At 34.2% G+C, this 18776-nt stretch overlaps 2 protein-coding genes across 5 annotated transcripts in view; one reads left to right on the top strand and one right to left on the bottom strand.

Annotated features, from left to right (window-relative positions):
- The first annotated feature begins 5024 nt into the window (after positions 1 to 5024).
- Positions 5025 to 7809, top strand: LOC111503369 (actin, cytoplasmic A3a). 2 transcript variants are annotated; one of them, XM_023157659.2, is made up of 2 exons: positions 5025 to 5186; positions 6448 to 7809. In XM_023157659.2, the coding sequence occupies exon 2, from the start codon at positions 6463 to 6465 to the stop codon at positions 7591 to 7593; it is 1131 nt and encodes a 376-aa protein (XP_023013427.1). In that variant the 5' UTR covers positions 5025 to 5186; positions 6448 to 6462; the 3' UTR covers positions 7594 to 7809. The 2 variants fall into 2 exon arrangements, with proteins under 2 accessions (XP_023013427.1, XP_023013426.1); XM_023157658.2 differs by lacking the exon at positions 5025 to 5186 and adding an exon at positions 5738 to 5896.
- Positions 7611 to 18776, bottom strand: part of Nubp2 (NUBP iron-sulfur cluster assembly factor 2) — a 51057-nt gene continuing 39891 nt past the window's right edge. For all 3 annotated transcript variants that reach the window (XM_074178568.1, XM_023157660.2, XM_074178567.1), the window contains exon 5: positions 7611 to 17211. In XM_074178568.1, the coding sequence (XP_074034669.1) occupies positions 16998 to 17211 (214 nt within the window). In that variant the 3' untranslated portion in view covers positions 7611 to 16997. The remainder of the gene's footprint in view (positions 17212 to 18776) is intronic.

Below are 18776 nucleotides of genomic sequence, written 5' to 3'. Positions count from 1 at the left end.
TGGCAGTTATTCCTTTTTGATTATTTATTTCTTCACTTCGACAGATGTCAAACGAGTTTTGGCCTCCGAAACGTTAAGATTGTGGAAGGTAACAAATACCCAAAAAAGGTCGATAAAAAAGTGATTTTCCTCCACAAAAAAAATTACTTTCGTTGAATATATTCAATTCAGTATTTACATATTTGTCTAATTAATGTCATATGTACAGCCTCAAAATATTAATGGCTTGATTTATTTATTAGTTCCATAAGTAATACTCTTGTCAACTGAAATATATTATTTTCAATTACATCAAATAAATTGACATTATTAATAAGAATAAAACTGTAAATACTATTTTTTTATATGTTTTTAGATAGTAAACAAATGCTGGTACCTAACCTCTCAATCAGCTCACTTTTTTCCTTTTTGCGGACGTCCATGACGTTTTAACCACCTTTTTAATTGTTCACAATTATGAGCCTCTACTGAATTATTAACAAGTGAAGCACCATCAATGGCTTTTCCAATAATTTATTTGTTTGTAGAGATGCTTTTCCTTGCCGAGCCATTGTTGATTAAAACAGTACGAATGTTTTGAATTACCGCCATTTCAATATGACAGCTACGCTTGCGCTCGTCTTATGATGAAAAGGTCTATGCCGTACCTATTCGGTATCATATGAATTGGTTTTAGATGAAACAATTTTTCGTGAAATTAGTAGCAAATTGATTGTTATGTTGAATATTTTACCACACTTTGTACTTCTCTCTAAAATAAGATCAGATTTTGAAGCTATCGGTTTCTCCATTTTCGCTCTGAAATTACAATAGCGTAGAAGGGCCAGAGAAATCTATAATCTTATTTTTCCCCAATTCACACTCACAATTGTAAATTCACAGTTGCAGCTTTGAATTTTACACTTATAACTGTGAATTATGGTCAGCGTCTGTATACAGCAAATTTTTATTTCGCATGTATGTATCTAACGATTGTTAATGAAACAAATCTGTCACCTAACCTAACCGAAGTTAGATTCAACTAATGGAACTAGAACTCGAAAAACATATCACATATTGAAACTTATTAATTGAATATAGCTTTGGTTAGGTTGAGTTAGGTTGGGTTAGGTTATAAGTAAGATTTTATCTAAATTAACTAATTTCTATCGAACTCAGAGCAAAGTGTAGATCCCATATCTACAGATTGGTGTCTACAGACACTTGTCCTAATTCACAGTTATAACTTTGAATTCGACTAGTCTATGATGCACTGTTACCTTTGGTGTAGTAATGATTATTACTGGAGTTTTTTTCCATTCCCAAATCGTTATTTTTAACACTTCGACACGACACGTGTCGAGGTGTTAAAAATAACGATTTGGTGGTGGAAAAAAACTGTAATATTCGACTAGTGTAGGTTGTAACTGTGAAATTACACTTATAACTGTGAATTCACACTCATAACCTACAGCTGTAACTGTGAATTCCTAGTTATAATTGCATAATCACAGTTATAATTGTGAATTCAGTTACAGGTGTGAATTGAGAAAAAAGAATAATATAGATTTTTCTGACCCTCCTGGGCTTTCGTATAAAATTAATCCAAACCTTTCTTTGGCACCCAAGGGTTGATTTCAATGCATTTGACAAGATGCCACTTGACTCTAATAAAAAAGAACACATAAACTGTGTAGTCTATTCCACACCATACAATAATTCCTCGATAAGTTATAGTTAAGTTTGAGCTGATTTTGTTGGGTTTTGTTAGTTAAACTGTTGAGCTTATCAACAAATTGATAGGGTGGGTGTCGAGTAGTTTGTTTTCATTTCGATATTCATCTGTAACCTCTGCTGGCGTCATCACGTGTTATGTACTTGAATATCAATTAAGTACACCATATTATGACGAATCACGATACAGTTTATCACAAGTAAACGCGATAATGTTCATTGTCACAGGTAATCTTTTTATTTGTCTGATGCCTCTACTATCTACTCATCTTTGATATATTTGATTTGAGACGTAATTCCCGAGCAAGGAAAAGTGAACTTTTGAAAATACAAGTATATTCCTGTTGGGCATACATTGGGGAAAAATGGAGTCTGGGAGTCAGAGTACTTGATCGCTGGAGCTTGATGTACAAGGAGGCGATGTTGATGTTATTGCCAGAAAAATAAAAAGATAATATAAACTCAGAAACGTTCAGAATCCAAAATTTGTGTTTTATGTAATATATAAGTTCGCGGTGCCTCTGCGAAAATAGTGATTCACATTGGATTTGAATCGCTGAAAATTAAATAAATCCATTTGTAAAAACGTTCTCAGGAAGTTTATCCCACGTAAACGTCGTTCTCCAAATGAAAGAGTTCTTAAACAGTGAATGAAGTTTGTGGTGAACTGAGTTGAACCTCATAACGATGAGCAGCCACAGTCCGTCGCGTATTTCTGATATGTACCGCTCTTGGGTGGAATCAAATGTGCGAAGTCACTTGAACACTTTCTGTGAAAGTATCTATAGAAGAGGGATAAATCGCCAACCTTTCTTCGATGTTCCAGACTATCAAGGTTACAAGTGATCCAGCAGCTTCATGATATGTTTGGGGGTGGAGGCCCATACATGAGAACAATACTCCAAAGAAGGTCCGATCTGGGCTTTACAAAGCATCAAAAATTGCTGAGGTGTGTACAGTTTTCTGGTTTGGAACAGTGTTCCAAGCTTTTTGGATTCTTGTTTTTTTCCAATAAGTCGTTGATATAGGTACAATAAAAAGAGGGTTAGAGACAATATGGATCCCTGGAGAACACCAGCGTTGATGGTAAAAGTATTCGAGAGATATCCAACGACGGCCACTTGCAGGGAACGTTTTTTTCAAGAAGCTGAAGAGTCATACACAAAAATGATCTGACAAGTCATAGCATCGAAGTTTGGCCAGCAAACCCTCATGTCATACACGGTGAAAGGCCTTAGAAATATCAAGCGCAACAGCTCATGACTCTCCATGATTCTCGATTGCCTTATTCCAAATATGGGTGACATACGATAGAAGGTCGCCTGTTGATTTGGTACCTACATTTCTGAATTTCAAGTAACACTTTACTGTGAGATTTTCACTAAACAGTTAACAAAACCGAAACACGTGTTTTGCTATACAATAGCTTCCTCAGGCGTGTTCATATTGAGTCACTAAAAATCTCACAATAAAGTGTTACTTGAAGGTTGAACTTGTCAAAGATGGAACTTAACCAGATTGATACATTTTTGGTAAAGAACCTAGTTCCACTCTAGGTAAACGAACGAAAATTCCACATTACAAAAGTTCTTCCTTCCCAAAAATGTTTGCAGGTCGGGCCTGTCAATTACATTTCAGACAAAACATACTTAATCCCATCCTCCAAGTATGAAAAAAATTAATATTGGAATCACCAATTTTTCAATGAAATGTGATTTTTCATAGACCCAGAAGAAGGAGGTAGTTGGGAAGTTGTTTTTTTATCGAAAATATATTATTCTCGTTAAGTTCAATCATAAATAGTCAGTCACGAACCGCAAAATTCAATTCAAATTTTATCAGTAATTTAAAATATCTGTACATGTATTCTGACAGATTCGACCTTCAATGATTTTTGGCGATATTCAAGATTTATTTCCCATTTCAAGAGAAATATGAATTTTTGTATGCGCAGGAAGTAGAAAAAAATGTTCAAAATCGCCTTAGTAAGAATGAGTATAAAAAATTAAAATTGGAGAAAAACAAATAACGACAACAAGTAATAAAAAAAGGATAGCTAGGAACCCACCTACTGAAAAGAAGGTAAAGGAGAGGAGTAAAAAGTCGATAAAAGTTCAAAAATTGTGTGATGAAAAGAGAAAAGGCGACAATGTATTTTTTGTTCGTATTCATTTATTCATAAGTTTTCATTATTCCAACTTGTTTACTTACATTTGCTGGATTAGATTCATGTAAAAATTCATTTATCGAAAAGTTCCTACTTAGGTGGATACCTACCTAATTATTTTTGGCAGATAAGTATGTGATAGAGGCCTCAGTCATTGTCAAATAATTATGCATAAACAAGTCATCTGAATTCAATATATAAATACCTAGAAGATTTTAGGAACGTAGATATGCATCAAATGAAATTGACATAGGTAACTAACTACCTACCTACCCAGTCAAACATATTGAAAACACTTTTCCCTCACCAGAACAAAAATGCTTAAACTCAGTTAAACTTCGTTAGCAAAACGCGTGGAGTGAGGGGAAATTTTCCCTGATGAGGGAACATTGTTTTCATACGATTCATTTCAGGCCAGAGGTTCCAAATTCCACTTATCTACCTAGCCAAAGTTCCCGTTTAACTAACAATAATGACCAATTTTAAATAACCATTTGTGTTAAAAAGCACACTGCAGTTATGTGTATCCAGATGGTATTCATCAAGACACTGTATTTAACGGTTAACTCCATTTATAGGATTTAAAAAGAAGAAATAATTTGATAGACACGACACACCATGTGACTGGCAGCTTTAAAATACCGCTCGGTGGCAATTTAATATTTTCAGATGAAACAAAAATAATTAGAAACAAATATACCACAGTTACCATTGATAAAATGAATGATAATAGAATTTCAAGAATGCATCGAGTAGAAGGCTGTGACAGTGTGACATAAGTTTTCAAGGTCGACGAACGAGGCTAGACCTTTTGAGATCAATCGAAAAAGAAGACCACCAACCCGCTATCCGCCGGCCGGCATGTCTTGTTCACGATTCACGAGTACGAACATTCAAGTTAGGTTAGGCCAAAACCGCCGTTGAATCAACCAATGAAAACTCTCCATCAGCTTTATGCCCATATAAGGTAACGATTGTGAATGGAGACTGGTGGGGCGGACCAGTCCATAAATCGCGACATAGGGGAGGCCTCTGATGAAATGAAATTTATTTCTTTTGTTTTGAATAATAGAGTACCTTTGACAAATAAATAATAAAAAATAAACGTCAGAATTCCTGGAGTTATCTTTCTCAAGTCTAGAAAAGCTGAAAAAAGAAAACGAAAATTTGAATTTTCTTCCGGCTTCACCTCTCAGGAAGTGATACCTACCCACAGTTCTTTGAAATCGCAACCGGCATCTTTCCATTCCATAGTTGTTCGCTGTGTCGAGTTGTTTTGTGACGTGTCCTGTTGTAACAGTAAGAGGTAAGAGGGACTTATTTTTTAATTTCAAAACAGACCTCTGAAAATGTTCACCATTTCAATCAATATTCGAATAATCCACTGCATTTTATTAAGACTTTGACGTTTTCCGGGTGTCCGTTAATAAGACCATACATCCACTGTTGAGGGGCGTAGCACCTGTTATGTTCCAGTCGAGTTAAATCCAAGACATTTTATACGATCTATTTTTACCTTGTGCAAGTGGTTGTAGTAAAAATACCGCATGTAAGATTTGAATTCGAAATAGAGGTTGATTTGATTACTTGAACTTTCTGTTCGGAGGATCAAGCAAAAATGATGCATTTCATGTAAATAATTTATATTATAGTATCATTTATTAAATTGTGTAGTGATTTCAGTTGTCTTCTCATTTTCTGGTTTCTCTGAAATGTTCAGATTTTTATTAAATTCATCACATAGAAGTGTGTCAGACTGATATGTTTTGGTGGGGAACGGGGAAAATCGATGCAGTGCAAAGCCATATATGGTAATGTTACTCCTCATTGGTTCGATGTGAGGGGGGATATTGCGCTCTCAAGCTCTAGCAGCTAGGAGGGGCAAATAATTATATATATGCTTAAGACTTTTGAAATTCAGACATTCAAGTCTTGTGATAGTGCAGGCACAGCAGTTCAAATAAACTGGTGCTTCCAATTTATTTATATATTTATACTTTTTTACTAGAAACCAAAGTAAGTGGCTCTTTTATAGAAAAAGTGAATTAAGTGTTTGAAAATGAAAGAGGTGTGGTCGTGCAAAAAACTACATGGGATTTATAGTTCAAAAATTATTTCAGAAGTGTTAAGTGTCTAGTGGTGCATTTTCAAAGTGTCCCCGAATTAAATTGTGGTTGATTCATGAATCAATTCATTAATGACCCAAAAATTTCTATACTTGGGGTTCATTAATAATGTAAATGTGGTTTCCTGATAATCTGAAACCGGTTTTGAGGCAATCTGATGAACCTTTTGTTCCATTCATATAAATTCTAAATGCTTTTTTTGAATATTTGTTTGAAATTATATGAAAAGAAACCACACTTTACTATAATAATTTCAATGGAAAATTGGGATATATTCTGAATTTTCTCTTTCATTTTCATATAAATTTTCATTTATATACTAGTTGGTTTCTAATTTTGAATTTATCATTCCATTGACAAAGTAGCATTGTTTTTAAAATTCAAAATTTTTTAATTTCAAAATAGTTAATCAAAAATTAAACTAATTTTTTTTCTTTCCAGTACTAACCAATCAACATGTGTGACGAAGAAGTTGCCGCATTAGTCGTAGACAATGGATCTGGTATGTGCAAAGCTGGATTTGCTGGGGATGATGCCCCCCGTGCAGTTTTCCCATCCATTGTTGGTCGTCCAAGACATCAAGGAGTTATGGTAGGAATGGGCCAAAAGGACTCATATGTAGGAGATGAAGCCCAAAGCAAAAGAGGTATCCTTACCTTGAAATACCCCATTGAACACGGTATTGTCACAAACTGGGATGATATGGAGAAAATCTGGCACCATACCTTCTACAATGAACTTCGAGTTGCCCCCGAAGAGCACCCTGTTTTGTTGACAGAGGCACCATTGAACCCCAAAGCCAACAGGGAGAAGATGACCCAGATCATGTTTGAAACCTTCAATACCCCTGCCATGTACGTCGCCATCCAAGCTGTATTGTCTCTGTATGCTTCTGGTCGTACAACTGGTATTGTGCTGGATTCTGGAGATGGTGTTTCTCACACAGTACCAATCTATGAAGGTTATGCCCTTCCTCATGCCATCCTTCGTTTGGACTTGGCTGGTAGAGACTTGACTGATTACCTTATGAAAATTCTGACTGAACGTGGTTACTCTTTCACCACCACTGCTGAAAGAGAAATCGTCCGAGACATCAAAGAAAAGCTCTGCTATGTAGCTCTTGATTTTGAACAGGAAATGGCTACAGCCGCAAGTTCCAGCTCCCTTGAGAAGAGCTATGAACTTCCCGATGGACAAGTCATCACCATTGGTAACGAAAGGTTCCGTTGCCCAGAAGCTCTCTTCCAACCATCGTTCTTGGGTATGGAAGCAAATGGTATCCATGAAACCACTTACAACTCAATCATGAAGTGTGACGTGGACATCCGTAAGGACTTGTACGCCAACACAGTATTGTCTGGAGGTACCACCATGTACCCAGGAATTGCCGACAGGATGCAGAAAGAAATTACTGCTTTGGCTCCAAGCACAATGAAAATCAAGATCATTGCCCCACCAGAAAGGAAATACTCCGTATGGATTGGAGGATCCATCCTTGCTTCACTTTCCACTTTCCAGCAGATGTGGATCTCCAAACAAGAATACGACGAGTCTGGTCCATCTATCGTCCACAGGAAGTGCTTCTAAATTTTTTTTCGCCAGCATTCTATTGTATGTTTCACATAGCCCTATTTTGGGGGCGAGAACTGCCGTGTTTAAGTATGGGCTCGAGTGCCCATAAAACATGCACTCTAGGCCAAAGTATTACTATCTTAATTTTGTATTTATTACATGTGCAGAATAAGACTCTTATATATTATTAGGATAATACTATGGGATAAATAAAAAAAATTGTAAACTTCATTATTGTATTCCTTAATTTATTTCACCTTTATAATAAAAACATTGAAAACAGTTTTTGGTATAGTTGAATGTTCACATTTAGGAAAATCATAAACTGATATAAGAATGTTTTTCTGAAAATTGAGAAAATAATTTTTTGTCTGAACTCAAATTTAAAAGCCCTTATCAACTAATTTCAAAGATACAAGTGATTTTGATAGAATTTTTTTTAAACAATGATGGGAATTTATTTTGTCTTGAACTCTTCATAGATACTACTTCCAATATAGTTTTTTTTACTTCATAGATATAGTTATTAATTCTAAAGTTGTAGTATACAAGAACATTAGTTTTTTAAACTGAAAAAACATATTTTTTTTAACAAATTCAACAAACGAAATTAATATTCCATAATATTTTTGTAATCAGAACGGAATATGTTTGGTTTTCCTATAGTTGAATGTAAGATTTGGAAAAATTCATTGGAGAATTGAATTCAAAGTTCATTTTGCAATTTAAAAATGAAAAAAAAATTCATGACCTTAAGGTATTTTCACCTTCCACAATTTGAAAATATCGAAAAAGGTCGATGAACCGATTTTTCCTCCACTAGTAAAAGAGAAAATTCAGTTTAATTTAAAAGCAAATCGAAATTACTGTTTTTATAAATTGTTATTAGTATGTCATACTGGAAAATTATTTGTCTCAAAACTTCTGATATACAGGGTGATTCAAAAGTACTTTGACAAACTTCAGGAGGTGATTCCTCACAATATTCTAATATGAATTGTCCAAATAAATAAATGTCCGGAAACGCTTCGTTTCCAAGATACAGGATGTTGAAGTTTTATTTTCGTTTTTTTTTCAAATAACTTTTGAAATACTGAACTTAATTAAACGAAACTTGATAATAGGAGGTTTTTGAGATGTCAAATTCGAACCTGATGTTCTTATTGCTCTTACTCGTAGGGGGCGCCACCTACACGTCTTTTTCTTTTTTAAAGATTCATAACTTTTTTGGGCGTACTTCTAGCACATTTTTCAGTAAAAAAAATCGATTCCTCTATCATATCTACGTAAATAAGCTACCCTTGTTACTAGTCGCTGTAAGCAACCGTTTTCTAAATATTTGGACTTGAAAACTTCAAGTCGATTATTTGATAATCGATGCATTACGATGTTATTACGAATATTTTGCTTTTTTCGCAAGAATGCTTTGGAAATGAATTTGACGTTTTACTCGTTTGAAGAGGTCATTACTGTTGGGTACGTTTCTTTATGACATCCTTAAGCGAAATAGTTATTTTTGTATCAAGGGTGCATAATCAGTATTTGTTTTAATAAAATTTGCGAGAAATGTCAACATTTTATTTCAGGAAATTTTGAATATGTAGAATAAACTAAAATAAACGAAACTAAATTGTATTCAAATAAATTGTTGGAAGTGTCCACCTTCAGCGAAGATACAGGCAGTCAGTCGTCTAGTCATTGAATCTCGTACCCGCTCAAAAATTATTGGTGTGTTTCTTATTGTTTCACAGGCGTCTACTATTCGGTTTCTTAGATCTTCCTCGTTCACTACTGGAGTCCTATGAACTAGTGACTTCAAATGTCCCCAAAAATAAAAATCTATCGGGTTTAGATCTGGGGACCTCGGTGCCCACGCCTGGTTAGGTTCTTCTACACCCCTACTGATCCATCGATTTGGATAGACTGTGTTGAGGAATTCCCTGGCTATAACGCTAAAATGGGCCGGAGCCCCATCATGCATAAACCACATGGGAATACGAATTTCTAATGGTACATTCTGAAGTAGTCCCGGCAATTCATTTTCTAAAAAGTGTCTGTAAGTTGCGCCATTCAGTCGGAGCGGAAGAAAGAAAGGACCTATCTAGTAATTATCAATTATTGCCGCCCATACATTTACCTTTCACTAACCGCGTGCAGATTTTCGAGAGCCCAAACATGGTTGTTATGAAAGTTTGTGATAGCATTTCGGGAGAAGTTTACCTCGTTCGTGAAGAGTACATATCTTAAATATTGAGGATTTCCAGCCAATTTTCTCAAAAACCATTGACACATAGTAATGCGTTGGGGAAAGTCTCGTGGCAAAAAAGCTTGTACCCTTTGTGGACTGAGTAGAATTGACAGCTTCAGCAATTACTCTTGTGCTTGTTTCTGGATTCTCCTCGAGAGAAACAGCTTCTTCCAATTCTGGGGTTCGGACTGCTCATCGTGGTCTTCCAATAATATCAGCTGCCCTCTTAAAGCTACCTGTTTCTGCCAAACGACGGTGGAGACTAGCAAATGAAGTGTTTTCTACTTCTACTTACGGAAACTTCAACAAAACGTCTAACTGTCACAAAATATGTAATTACCAAAACTATTCACAAACGTCAAATTTATTTTCAAAGCATTCTTGTGAAAAATGCAAAATATTCGTAATAACTTCAACATGCATCGATTATCAAATAATCGACTTGAAGTTTTCAAGTCCAAATATTTAGAAAACGGTTGCTTACAGCGACTAGTAACAAGGGTAGCTTATTTACGTAGATATGATAGAGAAATCGATTTTTTTACTGAAAAATGTGCTAGAAGTACGCCCAAAAAAGTTATGAATCTTTAAAAAAGAAAAAGACGTGTAGCTGGCGCCCCCTACGAGTAAGAGCAATAAGAACATCAGGTTCGAATTCGACACGTCAAAAACCTCCTATTAACAAGTTTCGTTTAATTAAGATCAGTATTTCAAAAGTTATTTGAAAAAAACGAAAATAAAAATAAAACTTCAACATCCTGTATCTTGGAAACGAAGCGTTTCCGGACATTTATTTATTTGGACAATTCATATTAGAATATTGTGAGGAATCACCTCCTGAAGTTTGTCAAAGTACTTTTGAATCACCCTGTATATTGAATTGAGTGAATAAATTTAATAATCTGGAGTAGAAAAGCATCTCTTAAATATGATTTCAAATATTGCCTTCCTCAAACCAAATCAGCTCTGTAACATTTGTTCAGGTGGTGAATATATCGAGAGGGAGGAGGGCCCTATTTGGTTCAAGAATAAATAAGGATTTATGCATTTTAATGAAATGAGGCAACTGATTTATTGAGGATTATAGTTGTTATTAGATTTTGACAAAATTAAATGATTTCATGCAAATGCCAATTCATTGAATTGAAATAGGTACAAGATAAGTGATACTCCATCACATAAGGAAAACATAAAAATGAGGTATTGGTCTTTATAGGCCTTGACGTTTAGAAGATTGAATGATCTGTATCGTCGCGTAAAATTTATTTCATGTAAATAATTCAGAATTCAAATAAATTCTTAGAAATTAATGTCAAATATGGTTTTGAAACTTCCTTTGTTTTGGTATAAATGGTATAAAATACCATTTGTATTTGTTAGTGCAGTTTCGTCCTTGTAGGACGAAAACAGGAAGTTTGAATTATCAGTTTTCATGATGATCTCCTACCACATAGTAATGACTACATCCATTAATTTATTTGAATATGGTTTTTATAGGCCATGCTATGTGCATATTCATTCAAAGCTCAAGTCATATAGGTACTGAGTGGTAATGTGACAAACATCACATTTGATTGGAGAGAACCTATGTTATTTCCATATTATTCTTATTACTGTCTCGAAGCTATCTTTCCAGTTTGTTGGCAGTGGTTCGCAGGTTTTATGCCTGTCGTTTCGTCTACAACTGCAGTAGACATCAAAACCGATGAGGCATGGAACGATGGCATCACAACACATAACTATCCATGCACATACCCATGATAGAATCCTGTCTATATGAGTAATCAATTTTTATTTGGCTCAATTGGTTTTGTAAAAATTTCAATTTTCAAAATTAACAGTAAAATCTATATTTCATAGTCAAAAACATTTTGAATTGTTTTTTCTTCACAAAATGTTGAGTTTGTTTTTGTAGTAGTAAGTATTGATTAACTATATGATTCATTAATAACAATTATTTATTATGTACCAGAAATTCTCATTATTGGAATCCATCTACTGTAATAGTATATCATTCAACCAACGAGAAATGTGGCCATTACAGGTGATAATGAAGTTTGTCGACGGGAGCCAAAGAGCGAATAACTACCACCATTTTTGCGAGTAAAACACTATTTCGGGTTTCGCTCCGTGTTCTGTGTTGTTGATCCTCACAAGGATTATTTCCACAAAGTTTCAGCACAGTCTCATTTGCCATCTTCTGGTGATGTCTGGAGTTAAGAACTACACTGGTTCACTCACCTCTGTTTCTTAATTTATAGGGGTGCATTTACCTGGGTTGCTTCCACTACCAGTGTTAGCCCGTTTTGGCTCAAACTTCACATAACTATAAGCAACATAATTCGCCCATTTATATAGAATAAGATTGGCGGAATTCCGAGCGGAAAATGACTTTGAGATCACAACTAAGAAACAGAAGAACAAGTTCAACTATCTTAGCGTGACATAAAAAAAGAAAAAGAACATACCAAGGATTGAGCCCACCAGAGTGGTTTATAACTATTCCAGCTATCACCTGGATGTGGCATCTACTGAGGCGCTAGCCAAAGGTTTCAATTTTGCTGTCGCGCCAGGTCGCATACCGGTTGAAAACATAATTAGCAATGTAAAAAAATATTTGCAAGTAAAAAGAAAATTATAAGTTACAGTTATGTTACAGAAAAAATATCCACCTGAAAATGAAAGCCATTGAAGATTTAATTTTATATGTACTGATGTCATTATGAATGTTTGGAATACAATTCAAAAAAAAGTAATTTCTGTGTAATTCAATATTGATTATTTCTAAAAAATTGTTATCCATGCAAATTTAATATTAAAAACATGGATACAAAGGAAAAATGATTCATAAGCTATTCCATATTATGTATTGTATGATTTTTACTATAAAAGGTTTTACAAAAATCGTGACTTGTGTTTTGCTCTACAATAGCTTTCTCAAGTGTTAATGATAAGTTACTTCTAAGTTAGAAATATTTCATATTCAACATATTATCTACGTGTTTGTCTACTTCCAAATGAATGAATCTACTTGAAAAGGTTAGGTATAAATTATTAACTATATGAATAAATTACATTTCCAGAAATACCTTAATTATACTAAACCTTTCTCAACTGGAAATAAACAGATTTAATAATAGGGAATTATTCAGTTCACTTTGATCTTTCATAAGATATTGGGAGTTTTTAAATATGTTTATTTCCATATACTCTCCAACAGGTTAAGTTTTGAACCTTTCTTCCGGAAATGGAGGGGCTTGAATTTATGACTGAACTCTTGTCTCTCTGTGATTAAATGAGTGGCATATGTGGAGTTCATATTTCCATTCTGGAAATCATTCATGTGTTCCTTTATGCGGGCTTCCAGTTTTACCTATATAAAACATCAGACATGACCCACATGATAATTTAGACACCCCCGATTTTTCTGAAACTGAACTTTTATCATTGTTATTCTTAATTCCCCTATGCCTCCTCCCAGGTTGAGTGCCCTGAAGTAAAAGCTTCTCCCCACAACTAATTTGCGAGGAAAACCTAATACTCCACTCCATCCACCCCCTCTCCCCGAGTGATCCTCAACTTACTGATGGGCATTTCAGCAAGATTGACATCTGACTTCTTTTGGTCGAAAGTCAGCCTTTAGGTGCTATTCTTTCGCGATCGGTTAACTGTTTTGTCGTGACTATTACTAACTGAAATGGAGAGTTTGTCTGATTAGTGCTGTTATTCTTAATGTGCATGCCTAAGTTGTTGCTGGTTCTGAATGCAATATTCACACTTTTGTTGTGCACAAAATTTGAAATATTCGTAGTGGGTTGGCCTAAGTAGGTTAAGGTGCTATAACTTTCACTCTTATCTCTTCGAATTGGGTAAACTTCCTTCAAAGCTTCAGTTACTCGATATTACAAGGGCAAAGAAGATTTAACGATTTTTTTCTCGTCTTCGTCTTGCTGCCATCGGTATTGATGTCCTTATCAAAACATGTGCTGTTTGTCCATTTTTTTTAATTTCTTTTTTGATATTTTATCCAATTAATCCAGCTATTTCTGTAGGTTATAACTATGAAATCAAGATTTGGGTAATTGAAAATAGGTTAATAATAAAAAAATCAATAATTGAAGCTGTAGGGTTGTTTCCAGGAGACACTACTGAGACATCCCTATGTTTGATCTTTATCACTGACTTTGGTAGTTTGTTAAAAAGTTTGATAAGATAGCTTCATGCTTTGACCTTTTCTCTAATATCGAGAAAATTTTTTCACAAAGAAGAAAATAATTTTTCCTTGTGGTACGGCAATGAAAAAATGTTAGAATGAGGTTAGACTTGGAGACACCTCAACACTATCACTTTGCATATTTCCATAATTTATCATCATTCATAAAGATTTTTGCTGAAGAATAAAAATTGCGACTCTAGGACTAGTGTGAAAGGTATTGAAATTTAAGGTTTCAAGCCAGGAATTGCCCAGGAGCTTAAGAGTTTTGAAAATGACATCAAGATCGTACCAACATACCATTTTTTAGGATTAATGCATCCGATTCAGTCTTATTTGAAAAATGTAATATTAGTTTACTCTGTTTTGAACTAATCTATGAAATTTTAGAAAATTTTAAACGTCTTCAATAATACTTGGTGTCAGTACTGCAAAATTCAAAATTTATATTTTATATTTATATATTTCTATGTGACAAGTTATGTCACTAATGAACATTGAAAAATATTTGAATAGCACATATCTCCATAGAATTGAAAGAACCCTTTTTTTTGTAGTCTTGACATCATATATGGAAGAGCAACTAAGTTGATTACCACCTCCTTGTTTCTATCATGTGTTATGTTATATGCATTTAAAAAAATATAAGACACATTATTATTATTATTATTATATATAATTTGAAAATATCATGGGTACCTTGTAACTCTGTAGCAGTACATTTCTTTTGATAAAATTCCAAGGACCACATTAAAGATTTAAATAGTGTCACAATCAATATTTTTGTACAAGTTGATAACCATAGCATAAATGCAACACTTTTATAATCCAGCCCGCCAAGGTCTTATCAGTATTCCTAGGCTGGACTTCAAATGTATTGTCGGACTCAACTGTCCTTAAAGATCAAGCTTGAGTAAATAAGAACGATGACATCTCCCCTTACAAAGACGCCATCTATGGGATCAACACAGAATTCAATCCTCGAATATTGAAGATGAATGAGGCTTCTCATTCTGCAAGCAATTGAAAACCAGAGCCCAAACACAACGCATTTATGCTCTGGTTTTCAAATAGTTACCTTGTAGTGAAAGACAGAGGACGAGTCTCGTCGGTAGTCGAAGTAGAAGCTCTGCCGATCCCGTAAAAAAATTAATGAACAGTAGCTTGTAGTTTACAGTCAAATTATAAAATTTCTTCCTGACGATTCGCTAGTGCGAGTGGCTAGCTTCTTCAGAGGTTCATACATCTCAAGTTTATCTCTAATGACTTATATTCCGACTGTATAAAGCATTTTTATGTTCATTCAGGAAGTTTGATGTGCTATTACATGTACTTAGATTAGGTAAATTGTTATTAACATTCGCTTACCCTTTTCTACCTGACGCCACGATGTTTGTTACTCTTGAACTCCTTAGGGACTCCAAATTCGGTTGAGATTCCCAGCTTCTTCTTTTCTGTTGAACTTATCCATGTGTTTGTGGATCTCCATTGCCTCCGGTACCAATCCGCTATGGTATCCCTGGTTAGGGGCAACGAGTTTCGTGTTTTCGAACAGAATCCTATGGTTTCCTCCATTGTGTGCGTGTTCTGCCACAGATAGCTTGTCCGTTTGGCCTAGTCTGCAGTTTTTTTCATGCTCCTTCAGTCTTATTCCCATGGATATTTTGGTGGTTCCAATGTATACCTTCCCACAAGTGCACAGTATGCAATAAACTTCTGCTGCTGATAGTGGGTCCCTTTTGCCTTTAGCTGACCTTAGACTTTGTGTATTCTTGATGAGTTCATTTAATTTCACTAAAGTTTAGTTCAATTAAATTATTTATTTATTTATTTACGGACTTACCATTATACAATGAACATATAAATAGTGTGATTGAAAAAATAAACAATTGAATAATAATATAGAATATAAAAAAACTCAATTAACTATTAATAATAATAATCAGCAGTTTCTTCATAGTAAGTCAATACATTCAACCTAATTTTTAAAAGAGTACAAGGATGAGTCAAACAAATCAATAAATCAATATAGCTGCTATTCTAATCAAAATTGGATTGAATAATGTTATTTGAAATCTAATCAAATTGATTTGATAAAAAAAATTAATCAACATAAACATGCTTTACGTAATTTACCTAAGCCAGGTACAGATATTAGCGCACCAAACTACCTGAGGAGTCAACATAAATACGCGTTACACTGCCATAGTATCCAGTTATCGGAGATATTAACTCGGGATGTATAAAACTCTGAGGAAACTAGTTACTCGCGCCAGCAAAATGTTATAAAGTAATTCCAAGAATCCAAGGCCTTCATTTTCAGAAAATGGTGACACTGAAAATCTTGGTCGCGAGAGCCTTAACCATTTTACAGTTTTGGTTACTATTGTCTTTTGCAATACAAAATTCAAAAAAATTTTTCGATTTCAACTGCTATGTATTTATATTTTTCAATTTAGAACCTAAGTTGAATAAATTGTGTGGAATACTCATACGTGAGACTTTTACTCTAGAATATTATAGGTTTTTCTAACATATTTCAGGAAGTGTTTAAGTTTATTCTTTGATAGACTGTCAGGATTCTTGTTGAATAAAGCCTACCCTTAATTGTCATACCTTTATCTGGTCAAGATCCCCTGGGATGACGTATCTCCATATGCTGATACCATGGGTCTCCCTGCCACTTTGAACAAGGTAGCAGTAAAGCACACCACTCTAAAAAACCTGGCATACGAGGCTCACCGGACTTGAATCCTCTGCTGTGAAAGAAAGGATTCAAAGTCTGTAACATCGGCCGCTGCAGACCGACACGAAAACGTTACAAATTGTTTGGTTAAACTAAACTGAATACATTTTTTAGCAAGAGAGACCAATTTATTTTTTAGAACTGAATTTATTTAACTTTACTTGAAACAAAAGGTTTTAATGCTAACAAATCTGAATTGAGCTTCCAAATTCTCACCTAGAAGCAATTTCATTTACAATATTCACCAACACTTTCGCAGTTGGAGATTCAGGCAGTTCTTTGACACATGCTTTACCGAGTAATTGACCAACACGAGGATCAATTGGTAAAGTTCCCAAGAATGGTATTACTGCTCTTGTTGCTAACTGCTCTCCTCCACCTTGACTGAATATATTTGTGCAATCCGAACAGTGCGGGCAAACAAATCTGAAAGAATTGTAAAATTTACTATAAGAAACTATATATACAGTAATGAATATAGAATTTGCTGAAATAAATACATGACCAAAAGTCACTTCATGTTCGTTCTGGTAGAAACTAATTCAAATTAATTTCGAATATTGCATGGTAATTTATAAATGCTTCTAATTATGTTGTTTTGTAAGGTTTTCAGAGGTTTGATTATAGATTTACTTGCTGTAAATGAGGCTAAAATATATACATATATATATTTTTTAAAGTTTAAAGTACAACATTTCTAATCCTGTAAAAAATTCCAATAATTTTCTTATTCCATAATTTCCAATCAATATATAAACCTGTATATTTAATAAAATTATAATCAACTATAATCGAATTATTTGAAGTTTTGATTAGTATCAGGGAAATATTCATATATGAGCATTTATTGAAATTGAGCCTCAATTTATGGAATAATATAGAATAATAATTGAGTTTTTTTAATTAAATTCCAAAAAACTCCAAATTCTCAAAATATCCCCCAAAAAAATGGAACATTTGCATTAGTAATTTTTGCATATGACTATTCCAATTTTCAGTGTTCCTAAAGTAAGAAGTTGTTTTGGGTGTTTTTTCCGGTTTGTATCTATAAAATACTTCTATACTATACTACTTCTCTCTCCATCTTCAAAAATAGACCCTTTACATGAAGGGGAAGTAAAAAGCCATGAGGTTTTTGCAAAAAATTAATCTCTCCTGAAATTACTTCCGTTTCACGAGAGTAGCTGGGATCTAACCTGCGTTCAACATAGCAATAATTTCATGGGTGGAATTCACTAATTAATTAGCCAAATCACATTATATATTGTTGATATATTCTAAGTTATATGCTGATGTTTATATATAACTGAATGTTTGAATTTTGTATTATTCAATAAAACAATTGTGAACTGGTTATACTGAAAGAAATAAGTGGTACCAATGATATAGAATCAATTCAAAACAAGCACTTCTTCCAAACACCATAATTGCAACATTCTTCTTGAATGCATTTCTCCTTAAAGATACCAACTTGGTTGTTGAAATCTGCATCGAAAATTGAGTTGGAGCTTCTTAGGATTGTATTGGAATTGTCAATAGTCTCTACAAACTCTATTTTATAAAAGTTTTGCAAGTTTCTCTTTTTACAGTCAAGTATGTCTACAAGAAAAAGGGAAAAGTATGGAATCACACAGTTTCTGGTGTAATTTGAGAAACATGGTGTTTGGGAGTATCTTACAAATGATCCTTCATCAATGAGGAACAGTAGGATTGCAGAACAAAATCTATTATAATCTAGTGTGTTGCCGATTTCTATACGACACAAAGATTCCGTTGATGTAGTTGGTCAAAATAGTCCGTCTGTCTTTAGATCAAAATTGAAAAAAAAACAACAGATTCGTTGCTATGGTTGCCAACAAGGAGAACATTTATTATCCAAATGTCCAGATCATTCACCTCCGAACAGAAACATGTACTGGTTCAAAAACTGATAAGCAAATATGTCTGAAGAATTGCCGTTCTCTGTAAATAATGATGATAATAATCAAGAA

Source organism: Leptinotarsa decemlineata, unplaced genomic scaffold (genome assembly GCF_025532065.1).
Source record: "Leptinotarsa decemlineata unplaced genomic scaffold, Ldec_3_MD MMD2_tig00004067_RagTag_RagTag, whole genome shotgun sequence".
NCBI classification, from domain to species: Eukaryota; Metazoa; Arthropoda; class Insecta; order Coleoptera; family Chrysomelidae; genus Leptinotarsa; species Leptinotarsa decemlineata.
This window is presented reverse-complemented; position numbering and strand designations above follow the sequence as displayed.